At 28.6% G+C, this 17,088-nt stretch overlaps 1 protein-coding gene across 1 annotated transcript in view; it reads right to left on the reverse strand.

Moving 5' to 3' along the window:
- LOC129956706 (uncharacterized) overlaps window positions 1-9,058 on the reverse strand; it is a 37,654-nt gene extending 28,596 nt beyond the window's left edge. Inside the window, exons 1-4 of the mRNA XM_056068639.1 lie at window positions 8,960-9,058; window positions 4,263-4,384; window positions 2,053-2,262; window positions 153-372 (exon numbers count right to left, since the gene is read on the reverse strand). Of these exons, the coding sequence (XP_055924614.1) occupies window positions 153-372; window positions 2,053-2,262; window positions 4,263-4,384; window positions 8,960-8,966 (559 nt within the window). The 5' untranslated portion in view covers window positions 8,967-9,058. The remainder of the gene's footprint in view (window positions 1-152; window positions 373-2,052; window positions 2,263-4,262; window positions 4,385-8,959) is intronic.
- Window positions 9,059-17,088: the final 8,030 nt, after the last annotated feature.

Below are 17,088 nucleotides of genomic sequence, written 5' to 3' on the forward strand. Positions count from 1 at the left end.
CGAGAAAGGAACAATTTTCTTAAAAAATCTGTTTGTCCCAATTAATTTGCACAGTACTGTAAATAATGGAAATCTTAAAAATTATCCTTTTAGATTTCATTTGATGCCTCCCACCACAACTGCTCTAAATTTACCAAAAATATACCACTCACCTTGGGCATCAACGTCAAAAGCGCCAGATTTGGCGAGGGAAACCTTCACTTGAGCCTTTATGTCTTCAGTATATTCTGACTTGAGGGAAATGAATTTGACAGAGGCGTAAATTTCCCCGCCAAATGACAGCTGTGTCACAACGTGAGTTCCTACAGTTTTGGGATCAAGAAACTCCCAAAATTGTAAAGGTCTTGCATCTGGACTCAATTGCCAAAGTTCCTGAAATTTAAAAAGAAAAAAAAAGAAGATAATTTACATTACGCAAAGGAAATTTTTGAAATCTTTTCATCTTGTAAATATAGGTTGAAATTTTTCCATTTTCTTAATCTATGTCTAATCTAATCAAATTTTTCTTAATCTATGTTGAAATTTTTAATTCAAACTCTTTCTCCTTTAAATATTGTTCCAATATTTCAATATATCATCCTTCATAAAAGTAATTTTTATTCTTTTGTGAATATATAGTTGCAATACATGTCCAAACTCTCTACATTTGCGATATTATAATATATCCAGGATTTTGTATATTCCCCAAAAATAAAGAACTAATAAATTATATACGGTATCCATTCTAATAAAGATCCAGTTAATAATTTCAATGTCGTAATAAAAAGGAAAAAATCTTTATTTGAAAAATACTTTATGTAAAATTTTTGTACTGCTCGAATCAATATAATTACAATTAAAACATTAACATGTTTTAAATCACTCTTTCTGCGACAAAAATTGACCGAGTTATGAAGCTTTAAATATTAATATTTTTGGTGATTTTACTCCATTTTCTAGTCGTCTCTCCAACGATCCACCAATCAATGGAAAGCCTTTCTTCGAGGCATGCATTTACTAGCCTAAGGTAAATCAAATCTTCATAACCCAATCAATTTTAGTAGCAGAAGAATAACACTTTTTCGTTTAAAATGTAAGCGTTTCAAGAACATTTAATTAAAAATGATCAATAGGCGCAAAGGCCTGCACACAAATGTATTCATTATTCATTAGAAAAAAACCTTATTTTGATTTAAAATAGTAAAAATATGAATTTTTCCAATATTTAAAGCATTTCTCTTATTGGAAGTATAAATACCGTGATAATAAAGAACCCTAAATGCTTCATTTAAAATATATAACGCCATCCTGTGCCCCCGGTACCTATAACACTAAGTTATCTAACCAGTTGGATGAGCACAAGATAAGTTTAAAATATATACAGAAGATATGGTCTTCAAACTTTTATCAAATATTTTACGACTTCGATAAACATCTGGCAACAGTCAAGAATTTATTTAATTACATCGTCTGAAAATAAATTAATTTTAATGACATCGATTTCCGAAAATGGCAAAGGTAAATGGGTAAAGAATACATACAAAAATTCGTTTGCGCAAAGCAATTCTTTCTACAAAATATTTTAAATTTTGTGAAATGCCTTTAAAAGATACTGCTTATCAAAATCAAGACTTTTTGGGGGAATAAAATGTATAAAGGAAGTTTTAAAAAGTCTATTAGAGATGAATCATGACCTGGAAGGCCTTCCAGTTCGTCTCATCATCAACATTTTGATAAGTTCAGAGAACACTGTAATCGTTGTTGAATAATTGAGTCAACATTGAATAAGCTTCTATATGAAAACCGATGACAAAAACTGTGGATGAATAACTCTTAAACTTTGAGAACGATAATCCATATTTTCCCAATGCCATTATTATTCATGAATTTTTGACAAAAAAATCATTAAATAGAATTCCCCAAACTCCGTATTCACCTGATATGGCACCATGCGACTTTTTCTTACTTCTACAATTGAAATTTCCTCTTTATAATCACCTTTTGAATTTACTAATTAGGTAAAAGAATATTCCTTATGAACAATGGAATGAAGTTGGAATACATTGCACTTACCGTAGTGAAAGTTAACTTGATCAAAATTTCAATGCTGTCCTCTGTGTTTAAAACTTCCTTTAAATATTCACCGGCACCTTTGATGTCCACCATACCGGATGAAATTTTGATTGCAAGTTCGCCTGATATTCCTAGAAATTCCCGTTTCTCGCTCTTGCGTTCGATTGTCATGTATTGGGAGTTTACTTCCGGATTATTAATTGGATTTTTCTGAAAAAAAGAAAAAAAAAAGGAATGATGATATAGTAGATTATCGAGGGGGAGGAGCATTTTTTCGGAATATAAACAGTATTAAGGTGAAATGCCATTAGTTAAATATTTATTTGTTATTATAAGTGCCCGTCTAGGCTAGCTGTTGTCCTGTTAACAATATCCTTGATATGATTGTCAGAAATTAATAAAAGAAAATTATAGTAGAAAATTTAAGCTCATTGGATGAGTGCTTCAGACGGTAAAAATATATAAATTATTAGTTGTACACTTTGGATGCAGCAAATCAATAACCCTAAAAGCTTTTCTTATAATGAAATCTTTTCTATTCATTATGTACAGGAACACTCAAATCAAAACTCATAATTAAAATCGATTTCGAACATACAGTTATCCACTAACAGAAAAAAAATTTGACATTACACAGACTTGGAACACAAAAAATGATAATTTTCTTTAAAAAGATGAATTTTGGCAAATATAAAAACTGAGAAGAAAAATAAGTATGATTAAATGAACAGTAAAATAAATAAAGTACTTGATACTTGACCCAATAAATATTTGAGTACTTGTACAATAAGTACTTGAGATATTAAAAATATTGTAGAATCATTACATAAATAAAAATTAATCTATTTAAAAAATAATAATAAAATTTGATTCCTAAAGAATAGAGATCCCCTTTTCCGAGTAAATGCAGTGTCAAATACCAAATAATAATAATGCTGAAAGAATACAGGTAAAAACATTTAACTGAAGTTAAAATAATATGTATCAGAAGATCTCCGCTTATTAATCTTTGCTACAATCCAGCATAAAAAAAATGTAAATCCACTTGAGATCGCATAATGTGCGCGAACACTCAGCGCAATCCATATGAGAGCTCATAAAGACTTTTGGATATCGATAAACTCTGCAGTATAAAATGGAAAATAATAAAATGAAAACAAATTATTATTTATCATAGCATAAAGAAGAAGTTGATTAAACATTAAAACAGTGAGGCAGGTATCATTAGATAACTCTATAAAGAGGTTCTGAAATTTAATACAAATTTAAATCTTGCAAATTATATATGAGTAGCAATTATTTTTTGCATGAAATTGGATTGAAATTGAAATATATATATAATAAAAATAATTTAAAAAATAAACATTTATAAGTATGCAAGAAAGTAGAATTTTTAACTGTTTTTCCACATATTAATCTCTCTGATTTATAAATATTAATATTAAATAATAATAATAATGATATTCTTCCCAAATTCCTTGTCAAGAGATGTCTCTCATAGGAAACTAAAATATTATCAAATTACACACATTAACTCATAGTTCAGTAAATATTAAAATAGTGTATTGTCATCTAGAATACGTAAGTATATAAAGTTTTTTTAAAAAGCTACTTGATAACTTACAAACACAAAAATGAACGAGTACTCTCTTCTTAAAACTCTTTTTCATAAACACAATGTAATACACTTTATGCCTAATTTTAGGGTATGATTAAAAGAGGAATTAGATCCAAAATTTGCTATTGGAATACAATTTTTATGTAAAAATTCAGTAACAAATTTCATTTATCCAGCTTGGCTTGCTTTTGAATTATCACGTTTAGAAGAATCCCGCATATATGAAGAGACAGATTATATGAAACATACAATCAATCTGTAGAGGGATTTTGTCAAAAATCTAACGTCTGCAATACTAGAGGTAAACAACATTCTTTGCTAGTTGTAATTTTGAACAATCATGTGTACATGCACATTAACGAACATATTAAAAGCCGAATTCCTATTGATACACAATTTTGGTTTAAAAAAAACGTAACCCTATTTTTATTTATTCTTTGGGTTTTTAAGTAATCGTATTCACAAGAAAATGATGAAAATTTTCGTTTTTCTCTAACATGTGCGTAGCCTGAGAAATTACGTTATTTTCATCATTAATTATTTCTCATACACAAAAAATAAAGAATTTTTTAAAAATTCCCTTTTTTCTCACCATTGCATCTTCTACGTCTTTTTTGCTGAAAATGTCGATTCCTACAGTGTCTTGGCGGAAGTCGTAAGTTCGCCCTAGCAACATTGGGACAATATATAACATAGCACCCACACCACATGTTGCTGAAAAGGAAAATAAATAAAAGACTATTAATGATTAGAACTTGTCTGAAATGTGACCGTTATTTTAAAGGATATTCATGGTAAGTCGATTAACAGCAACAAATAAATAAACAGACGATTTTTTTCGAAATTATTAAAAAAACATTTTACTTAATATTCTTAATGTTTGGACAGGCTTTTTATACAGCTGTTAGAATTTTGTTTCTAAGTCTATTTTTCGTGAAGTTACATTGATTTTTATATTTGCCTTTGCATACGTTTTGCATCTTTAGATCCAATTTTCCCAAATTCTAATCTTTGATAGATTTTTTGGACATCAAATCTCATAAATTATATTCTAACTCATATTTTTTGTTCAAACTCGATATAATAATTTCTCAATATGTTCTGCAGTTCCTTAACGAGAGAGTAAAAAAAATCTATTCATTTAGAAATATTTTATAGTTGTTTTAATACTTCTCAACGTGAAATAAATGAAAATTTTGTGTTATTTATCAGTCGAAACCCAACATTTGAAGAATGGATAGATTTATGAAGACAAAGGGTTATTTTTTTAGTTCAGGAACTTGACAATATATTTCTTAAGCTATCTACAAGATTTTAGGCAAATCATGTGATAAACCTCTAAACCAGATTTTTGCTTCATGATGGGTTTACACTCGGTCAGTTATAAGACGAACAGTAGGCAGCGCATGCGCAGAAAGAGACGCGTTTATGTTTGTCATAATTTCATAAGATAGATTCAGGCATTCCATGTTTGGCTATAAACTGCTGTTTTGGCGTCCCCGAATTTTTCTTTTTCCCTTTCGTATCGTATTAAAATGATAGATATTTACTCAAAAAAACATGGCAAAATAAAAAAAAGGCCAACGTACCTAAATTTAGAAAACTATAGAAAAGAAATTGCAAATAAAATGAAAACACACTCAATCTCGCATCAGAAAGAACAAAGAGCAAAAAATGTCTGAATTAATATATGATAAACGATCAACATTTTCACACCAAAAAAAAAAAAAAAAAAAAACACCAGCCAAAATTCTACATACGCATGCGCAGTAAGAAAAAAATACAATACAGTGGCGTGTTGCTGTTCATCGGGATAATTATTTGCCATTCACCGAACAGCATTTTTCAGTCTTTCTGCGCATGCTCTGCCTAATGTAACTACTAATAACTGGCCGAGTGTAAACCCGGCATTATATCTATTTTGAGCCAAAAAAAAAAACTTTTTTTTCCAAATTTTGAAAAATATTTGCCATTTTTTCAATCTTTTTTATGCAAATATTCAAAAATGTAATTAGTTTCGAACTTTTTCAAAACATTCATCCTGAACATAGTCACATACTTTAAAAGTCACAATGATTGTTGTCACAAAAAAAATCACAACGTTGTGAACGAAACTGCATAAATCATCTAAAGTTTCCAATATTAAATAGCACTAGCACCTTTTGAGAAAATTTAACCAAATTGCTTGCTACTCAAAGTGTATCACTAATATAAGCAAAGATCTAGCATATGAAGTTGGTGTTGTATATATTTAACTTGATTATAAAAATATTAATTTTATTTATATTGAAACAATTATAATTTTTAGTGAATTTATTTACAGTATAAAATAATAAACTGTTTATACTATCACACAGTTATCATCATAATAGTGCTGGAATATGTAATAATAACAGTGTTGCGACATAAATCGTAAATATTTTATTTAAAAGTAGCTAAAGATTATTTTAATAATTATAAATTTTATTTTGTAAATAGCTGTAAAATTCAGATTGGCAACAGGCTTTTGGAACTTGTTTAAAAACGATGCTAGAATGTTGAATGAAAATAAGTTGATGTAAATTTGATAATATTATCTATAATGTAATAAGATTTAGTTTTATAGTAAGTTTGTCTTCATTTTATTTTTGTTGACGCACGAACGCAACAACAGGATGAATTATTTAAAATGAAAATTAAGTTGAATTGTTTTAACATTTGAATACCACAGTTCTGTCTTTTCACAAGCAAAATAGGAAATCAATAAAAGATGCTTATATAGGACGATTCGTTCATGTTCGAATTTAAATATCAGACTAAATTCACTAACTAGTACTTTTATTTCATAACTGAGATGTGTTAAAGTTTTTTTTTCTAGTTTTAGAAATAAATAATTCACAATTTATCAATCCTTCAGTTGCCACACTGAAAGATATATCTTCATTTACGAAAATGAATCTGTTAACTTCATTTAAATATTATTTTTCAAAGATTTAGTATTTAAAAGATTTCAAGCATTTCATTTTTATATCATTCTAAATTTATCTAATTAAAAAATCGTTTGCCACATTGAACTTATTTATATTATTCATTTATTTCATACCAACATGTGCTGAATATTACACTTTTCTATTTTTGCAGTAATATTTAATTTATTTTTTTTTAATTTGAGCTTTTGTCGATGTGATGGCAACACACATCGACAAATTTTAAAATATAATTTTTTCCTCCTGCACCCCTAACGTGTTCGAGTAGGTCAAATTTAACTTTTATTTTGCGCAAAATAAATTGTTGAAAAATATGGTTAAAATATTCATTTAAAAGTTCATCAAAAATAAAAACTTAATTTGTACGTAAAAACATTCATATTATTAAAAAAAAAAAAAAATTTATTTTCAATATGATGTAAAAATAAATTTTGTGCTGTTATATTTTCGGAAGTTATCGCGAAGAAAAGCTAAAATTTCATTTCATTTTTAATTAATTAAAATTCTAATGAAAAATTTAAAAAATCGCCCCGAGGTATGCGTTCCCGACCCCCAAGGTATACGTGTGCCAAATTTGGTAACTGTATATCCTATTGACGTGACAATAACTGCACACGGATGTTACACCATGTGAAAAACTGTGATTCAACTTTTCATCTGATAACTTCATGCTGAGAATATATTAATATTAATGTAGCAGAAATTGTTAATATATTTAGAACATACATTCATATAACGTAATATATTATATTATTATAATAATTTTCTACCTTTTTAGGAAACGTTTTAGTATAAAATTAGTTAGTTTATAAAAACGTAATAGAAAATTGTCATCATATGAAAATGTTTCTCCAGTTTCAACATATAAATTCCGAATTTTTGAATTTAATATGAAAATTAGGAAATTTAATTTAATCGAATTCAATATAGAAGAATTAAGCAAATAACGGAAAACTTTTCGTTTAAAAAATTCATTCCAAAACAATATAATTGATAAATATTTTATAACAAAGTCAATATATGACCTAATTTTATGATAGACTGAAAAAAAAAATATTTCGAATTTATGGAGAAAATTAGCTATCCGAGGTTTTTAAAATCGTCTGTTTCTATTGACATATTAACAAAAAGGCATTTCAGACAATAAACAATTTTATTATGTTAGTACTGCGAATAGGCAGATATATTATTGCTAAAAGAAAGGACTGTAGATGATAAAAAGAGTATGAAAATTTAAACAAAAGCAGTGAAGCAGTTTTTACGAAAAAAAATTACACGAAGCGGTTTTAATCCAGGACCGCGCCAGGTATATGATCTAGTAATCGGATGAAATCTGCACGTTCGTAGTTGAAATTAAAATAAATATTATTTAAATAAAAATTATTTTTATCTTAAGAAATAAAGCATTATTAAATAAATTTAAGTTTTTAAAAAATTCATATTCAGTAAAATTGGAGCGGAATTTAATTGATATACGAAGACAAATGTTTTTAAGAAATTTCTATTTCTTTCTTGACGAATTCGATGAAAAATCTTATTCTTATTTATTCATAAGTATAATATTAAAACTACATGCGAAATTCCATCATATAATTAGTTACGAGTTTATATAATACAGAAGAAAGCATATGACCATTATACAAAAAAATTAATTTTTTTTGTGTTCTTTTAAAATTTAGAAAATATTTTATATGTTAAAATCCATTAAAATCTCAAAATAGAGTTTTATAATGAACATAATATGTATAGCTCGTACACAAAATAATTTAAAAATCATAAAAATGTTATTAGTTTTAAAAATGAAAAAAATCTATATTAAATAAATATTTTTTTTTTCGTTCACAATTTTTAAAGTAAAGAATTGCAAAGAAATGAACAAATATTTTTTCTAGGAGTGTATTAATGTTTTAACATCAACTACTTTCGAAAATTCTGGCCTAAATAAATTTAACTAAATATATTTTTAAAAAGCACATTATCAGCGTACTGAAAAATATAATTTTTATTTTGATTCTTTTCTGTTTTAAAGCCTATAATTTGTAATTTATTATTATAAACATGACGCATATCAGTTTTTCTTGAACTTCTACGATGCATTCTTTTATATGCAACCACGTTGTATGCAATAATTTTATCGCATTAATGGATTTATTGACTCAAAAGATCTGAAAGTGCTAACATATAAACAAAATTCTAAACTCTATCATGTAAAAAATCTATGATGATAAATTTATTCTAAATTCTTTAAATACTATAATTTAATTTTAAAATATACATATAATTATATATATATTCTCTACAACTATATTTTAAAAAGACTTACCAACCATGATGACTTTTTAATCAATATTTTTCAAAAAATACTTTTCACATGAAAATATAAAAGTTATTTTTATAAATTACAATGAACAATAATTTTCTTATGTTTTTATACCATGATTTCTTCAAAATAACATAGACAAGGAGAAATTTATCTGTCTTTGAAAGCAAAAACGATGTTTACTTTTTTTTTCAAACTCAGCGCTCAGCGTGTTCAGGTGAAACATCGCACCTGATGCTTTCCGTCTGGAAATAAGAGTAAGAATTTTATTTATGCTGACTATCGTCTGCTGAAATTTTTGTCATCATATCTATTCTATGATTTCTTTAAAAAAAAATATTTATTGCTCACTAATCGCAAAGAAAATATTTCTTCCTTTTTAGAAACAGTCTTTTATATGTGAATTAATATATATATATATATATATATATATATATATATATATATATATATTATAAATTTTTAATAATTAGCTTTCGGTATTCTGATTATACTCTACTTTTTTAGAACTTTCTAAACACTAAAAATTGTTTTTAGCATCTATTTTGTCTGCCTGTATATTTCAAAAATTAATAACTCACAAAAAGATAGTTTTATATGATATATTTAGTTTCTGCTGTTTACGTTAAAATCCATATTTAATTTTAGATTCAATTGATTGCCAGGAAAACGTCTAAGATGCATATTCAATTATCTTTACTATAAATAAAGGAATGTCATTTTAGATGTGAGTACATATTGCTAAAGAAATCGTCCAGTGAGTGATACCGGATAAGGATCCAAACACGTTAGACAATAGAAAACAGCAATTTAATCCACAAGCAAACAGAAAGCACAATAGAGAAACTATAGCTGACGTGTACACACAGAATATCTTTATAGAAATTCACAATGCTAGATACAAAGAATCACTTAATAAAAAACAACAATAACACATAAAGTGCATAACTAGAAACTCCAAAGAGAAAATACATATACTTGAATTTTCGCTTATGTAATCTTCTTGAGTAGATACAGAATTTGTAAAATGATCTCGACAACCCGCTTCCTAATAAATATATCACCATGATTCTTGTACTTTCCGGAACGTTAATTTTTTTTAACATCACAGTTGGAGATCATTTGACCTGATATCCCTTCAACATCCATTAAGATTTGCTATAAGTATGTCTTCCTTACAAGTACACTAATTATGAAGAGAAAAATATTACAAATCCGTAACAATCCATATATTGGAGAATGCAATATAAATCTTTTGGGAAAAGAACATTCCCGCTGAAATTAGGAACAAATCATCTTAATAACATTTATAGTAATAACATTAAAATATTGTTTTGATAATAGGAATTCTTCAATCTTGAATTATTTACCGAAGCACTGACAAAATTTAGTTCCAAAATTTTTTTCCATCTTTAGTTATTATTCAGACTCTATATTCCTTCGAATTTTCTGTTAGTCATTTTTTTATTACAAAATGCGAATTATTTTAGTCTCTTTTCGCTATAACTTCCTAAAATATTACTGCACAAAGATAAATTTATTTCGATTACATCATTTATCTAATCGCCTGCGATATTTATCAAAGATAAAATTTCGAATAAATAACAACTAGATGATGTGACTTAAATTAATCATCTAGTCGGCTGCGGCTTTTAATAATGAACGCATTTCGTTAAAATTACTACTGACTGATGAGGCCCAGACGAATCATCTAGTCGGCTGCGGCTTTTAATAACGATCGCATTCCGTTAAAATTACTACTGACTGATGAGGCCCAGACGAATCATCTAGTCGGCTGCGGCTTTTAATAACGATCGCATTCCGTTAAAATTACTACTGACTGATGAGGCCCAGACGAATCATCTAGTCGGCTGCGGCTTTTAATAACGATCGCATTCCGTTAAAATTACTACTGACTGATGAGGCCCAGACGAATCATCTAGTCGGCTGCGGCTTTTAATAACGATCGCATTCCGTTAAAATTACTACTGACTGATGAGGCCCAGACGAATCATCTAGTCGGCTGCGGCTTTTAATAACGATCGCATTCCGTTAAAATTACTACTGACTGATGAGGCCCAGACGAATCATCTAGTCGGCTGCGGCTTTTAATAACGATCGCATTCCGTTAAAATTACTACTGACTGATGAGGCCCAGACGAATCATCTAGTCGGCTGCGGCTTTTAATAACGATCGCATTCCGTTAAAATTACTACTGACTGATGAGGCCCAGACGAATCATCTAGTCGGCTGCGGCTTTTAATAACGATCGCATTCCGTTAAAATTACTACTGACTGATGAGGCCCAGACGAATCATCTAGTCGGCTGCGGCTTTTAATAACGATCGCATTCCGTTAAAATTACTACTGACTGATGAGGCCCAGACGAATCATCTAGTCGGCTGCGGCTTTTAATAACGATCGCATTCCGTTAAAATTACTACTGACTGATGAGGCCCAGACGAATCATCTAGTCGGCTGCGGCTTTTAATAACGATCGCATTCCGTTAAAATTACTACTGACTGATGAGGCCCAGACGAATCATCTAGTCGGCTGCGGCTTTTAATAACGATCGCATTCCGTTAAAATTACTACTGACTGATGAGGCCCAGACGAATCATCTAGTCGGCTGCGGCTTTTAATAACGATCGCATTCCGTTAAAATTACTACTGACTGATGAGGCCCAGACGAATCATCTAGTCGGCTGCGGCTTTTAATAACGATCGCATTCCGTTAAAATTACTACTGACTGATGAGGCCCAGACGAATCATCTAGTCGGCTGCGGCTTTTAATAACGATCGCATTTCGGTAAAAATACTACTAATTCAAGGGGCTTGCGTAATTTTTCTAATTCGTTGTAATCTTCGTAATGATCCCATGTATACTAATAAAGGTAAATATGTGTGTGTGTGCTGAGACTACAGATTATTTATATAATTTTATTTTCATTTTATACATTATTTTTGTGTTATATTGTAACAAGCAATAACTGGTGTCTCTGCATCTAAATCCGTTATTTGAGAATTTCTTTTTTAAAATATCAGTAGATTAATCGATATTTCTATGTACTTGAGAATAGGTTACACTTCTTTACATCATTAATTAGATAATAACGCTGCAATATGCACTCCTTAGCTGCTAAACTAAAAAGCTTCTTTGAGCAAAATAATCAATTAAAGATTGTTTAAATTTTCATTTTTTTTTTCTGCATGGTTATATAATTATTCCTCGACAAACTTTTATTGCATAGTGTTGAGTAAATTGAATTATTTGTTTTTATAGTCGAATCGAAAAGAACCCCTGAATTATTTTGAAAAGTATTTTTCTGTTACACTATTTATACCAATTTTCTTGCCTTAATATATGGAATTTGATCTCAACACCATCAAAGTCAAAAAAGTTGTATTTACAATATATTGTATGTTTTCTAGACTTTCATGTACATTTTTACGGAAAAAATCTCACACAATTGTAATCACAAGACAACATAATGAATTTGATTGATTTCAGTCATTGCGTTTATGTATTATCGCATTTACAAGCTTGAGAAAATACGGCTCATCAAATTCGGAAGTAGCTGTTTGGGTTTTGTTATTATTGAGTCCACTTGTATTCAAACAATCGCACAGACAGACGTCCTCAGAACAAATTATGCTCAACATTTTATAGAAACCTACAAATTTGGTGAAAAGACCATACATTAAATTTCATTTGTCTGCCTCAAACTGTTTTCGAGTTATCTTTGTTGCAGACAGATAGACTTACTGACTGATACACAGACAGCCTTAATGCTAAAAATATGTTACAGTATGAATTTCCGAAACGATTCCCGAGTTTGAATTTTTTGACGATAACAATACCTTTTCTATACTTAGTATACATAGGAAATGTTACATATTGAAGCAAACATAAAAAATGTTTATATTAATATAGAATAATTTAGTGTTTATTAAAAAATAAATAATATCAAAGTACAAAAATTATTTTTAAAAAATAATGCACAAATTTAGGTTTGTTACAAAATTTATATAATTGAAAAGCTCTGAAGTTTTAACAAATACCAAAAGTTTGTTTTAGTCGGCAAGAACTGAATTTTAAATATATTCAAAACAATTATTTTAAAGAATTAACTATCATTTGCAAATATCGTTCTTTCAATCAAATATAAACAATAGCGTTTTATAGTAGAAAGTACGAATTTACTTTTGGATTTTTCATTTATCAGGAAAAAATCGTCTGCTTTTCTTAATTAATATTGGAATTCAGATTTTATTGTAAGCACAATTAAAAAAATTGTAAGCACAATACCGTGAAATTTAGAACTTAGATGGCCGTACATTTACACTTTTAATGCTGCTATGATGTCATGGGACGATCTCCATTAGAAAGGTTCATTTACGCATTGAGCAGAGCATATGTAAGACAATTAAAATAACACGGATTTAATGTCGGATATTTTGCCAGAACCCTGAACATGAAGTTACATTTATACGAATTAAATAAAATTAAATATAATCAATATTTCTAACACAACAATCAGTCGCCGAAGGTGACTACATCTCCCTCATTAGCACGTAAATGACTCAGTAATGTCACATAACCTTACACTAATAAGAAGAATGAAAACTCTAGGAAAATTAAATGATGTGGCATATAATATTTAAACCAAAGTCTTCGAAAAAATAAGTATTTGCACTTTAAGGTGCCATACAGAATACTTTTGACAATAATTATTTTAGAAGTAACTGGATGAAGTAAAGATAAATTCTAGCAAAAGCACTGAAATAAGTATTTGCACTTTAAGGTGGCATACAGAATACTTTTGACAATAATTATTTTAGAAGTAACTGGATGAAGTAAAGATAAATTCTAGCAAAAGCACTGAAATAAGTATTTGCACTTTAAGGTGGCATACAGAATACTTTTGACAATAATTATTTTCGAAGTAACTGGATGAAGTAAAGATAAATTCTAGCAAAAGCACTGAAATTTGATGTATATTTTGATTATTTAGTTAAATTTTTTAAGAAATAATTAATTAAAAGTAATAAATAGCAGAAACCACGGTTACTTAGAAATGGACTTCAAACTGGCATTTGCAAATTTCAGTAATTAGTAATGTAAAAGTATTTTTATGGGGAAATCATTAGGATATAGTTTTACAAAATGCTTAATTTTTAGTAATTATTATCTCTGCGAACCACCTGGTCGCCAAAGGTGGCTAGTTATACATAAAATGCCAAGATTTGACGAAGCTCCATTATCTATAAAATGCCAAGATAGTTACATTCTCTTGTTCATTTGGCAGTTTTCAGATTGTGCCAAAATTTCTAAATTCGTCGTATACAAGATGATAAGATTCCCTTACGATTTCGCCAAACTTCATTAAACATAAAATGCCAAGATATTTACATTCCCAGGTTTAATTAGCAATTTTCATATTACATTAAAGGGTCGCCAAGATTCCTTGTTCTTAAGGTAACAACACATCTTTATAAGATGTTTGACCAAACATCCACTTAAAGCTCCAAAAACTATAAGAATTGTTCTTCCCAAAACTTTCTCTCAAACTCTCTAATAAACTTGCCAAGTTTGTTATGCCAATGCCTTACATGGCATTGACTTGCAATAGTTACGAAATATTAACTTTTGGTGCATTTTTTCTGGATCTAACGCGTCGTCCTTGACGAGTTATTTGGCAATTAATCCCAGGTATGCGTTAATAATATCCAAAAATTGAATTTGTGTTTTACACACGTTTTTCTTAACCGATTGAAACCAAAAGTTGACACAAAACTGCACTTGTAGTCACAAAATCCTATGCCAAATTCAATGTTTTTAAGTCATTGTGCTTTTGAATTGTCACGATTCATCTTTCTGAAAGTACAGATATACAGGGTGTCTCAAAAAGCTTGACTACGGCTTTTATTCCTTAAATATTGATCATAGACATATACTGTAAATTACAAAGTTATGTGAAAAAAAAGTGCAACTGCTATGAAATCGATTAAAATTTTCAGGGGATAAAACTTTAAAAAATACCAAATTTAAATTTTTATACGGACCACGTATAAGAAAATTCCCAATGAGTAAAATGTGCCCCATCCTCTGATAAGGTCATGTACAAAATTTCAGAATATTATCATGAAAACTCTCAAAGATATGTTAAACCAAAGTTGGGTGAAGGGTCAATCACAAATTAAAATGCAAATGTTTACAGATTCAGTGCAGATGATGCGACGCAGAAATGCATCATAAGAAAATTAAATATGCTTCATATCTTTAGTTTTAAATACAAATTGAAAAATCTATGCTTCCTGAAAAATACTTTAAAATTTTATATCGTGAATTACAGAATATAACTTAAAATAAAAATAGCACAGTCAGTGAACTTGTAAAAAATCTTATGTAATTTTTCATTAAAGTAATCTTTCCTTTATGTAATTTTTCCTTTAAGTTATTATTTCTACACCTTTTTAATACTTTTGAACCAAAAAATAGCAAAATTAATATTTATTTATTTATTCAATCATTACTTTCTTTGTTAATTTGTGTACGACCCCTAAAACACAAAGATCCAACATGATTTTTCCTCTTTGCGAACTCATATCCAGGCATCGAAAAGTGGTTTCAGTCAGCATTTATGTAGTTTCATATGTCTGAGACATTTTGTGATGAATTGCTGAAATTTCGTACATGACCTTTTAGGAGGATGCGGCACATTTTACTCATTGGGAAATTTTTGTTCGGGGTCCTGTATAAAAACTTATATTTTGTTTGATTTTTTTAAGTTTTATCCTCTGAAAACTTTAATTGATTTTATAGCAAATTTGCACCTTTTTTAACGCAACTTTTAATTTACAGTATATGTCTACGATCAATATTTCAGGGATAAAAGCCACGGTCAAGGTTTTTTGAGACACCCTGTATATCTAATCTATTACGATAAAAAAAAACATATTTATTTGCATAATAATTAATGACACGTGCTTATGTATATGATTTTAAGATAATAAAGTATTTATTTCAGGAATGTTAAAGTGATTACATTTTTAAAGAAGTTTGGAAGAATTGATCTAAGCGCCATACCTTAACTATCTCAAACTGAAATTTACACAGTTCAAAATTTTTCCACGCTCTTCGAATATCTTCTGTTTTGGAATTTAATACAAATTCAAAAATATGAAATAGAAAATAACCATAACAAAAAAAATGGCTCGTTCTATTTCAGTTGTCATAAAAAGACCGAAACTATTAAAATAAATCTGATCTGAACGAATCAATTCTCACTGAAATAGAGGAAATTTTCGATATTATATAGCAATAACAGATAGGACTACGATGATGGCAATGTGCTTTTAGATGATAGATAAGTGATATAAACTTACAAGGATACAAGTACAAGTAACCGAAATCCAGGCAGTCTTAATCCGGTCATTTGTGGAAAATATAATTCTGAGATTAGAGCACATTGCTGAAAATGAAGGGGAAGATTTTATGAAATTATATTGTTTCTTTTTTATATTATTTGACATTTATAAAGCATACAAAAGATTTTTATGCGTATTGTACCGCCATCTGTCGTCAGAATTTGTGCTAAAAATTTTTTTATTCAATAAATGTTAAGTAAATTTTATCTCATTTGGATTAATTCTAAAGCCCTTTGAAGTGAGGCCTCTTGGATTATTACATAGATGGGCTATGAAACGAGGTAGAAATGGTGAGAATGGAAATTTTAATTTTTCCATAACTTCTTTGCGATTGAAAAGAGAAAAATAAATCATATTAGACGAATTAGCGTCTCATTAAGAAGAATTTCTGTGTGAAAATCTTTCGATAGCTGCAATTGCTTAGAGGTTAGGAACGTTATTTTATTGCATTTTAAAATAAACCTCGTTGATCTGAAACTTCTCCTAATTTAGCTGTTCTTATTCTGTTGTCTGCCGCATTACTGCAAGTATTTTATAATTTTAAAAAGACTATCTTGATGATACACTCCTTTTGTTTGAATAATAGTTATAATTTAAAAATGTAATAGATAAAATTTTAATTCTAATATTAATTCAGACACATGAGATTAATATATTAATAATAATATAAATAATTTTCTAAATTTAGAGAGGTTATT

Source organism: Argiope bruennichi, chromosome 11 (assembly GCF_947563725.1).
Source record: "Argiope bruennichi chromosome 11, qqArgBrue1.1, whole genome shotgun sequence".
Taxonomy (NCBI): Eukaryota; Metazoa; Arthropoda; class Arachnida; order Araneae; family Araneidae; genus Argiope; species Argiope bruennichi.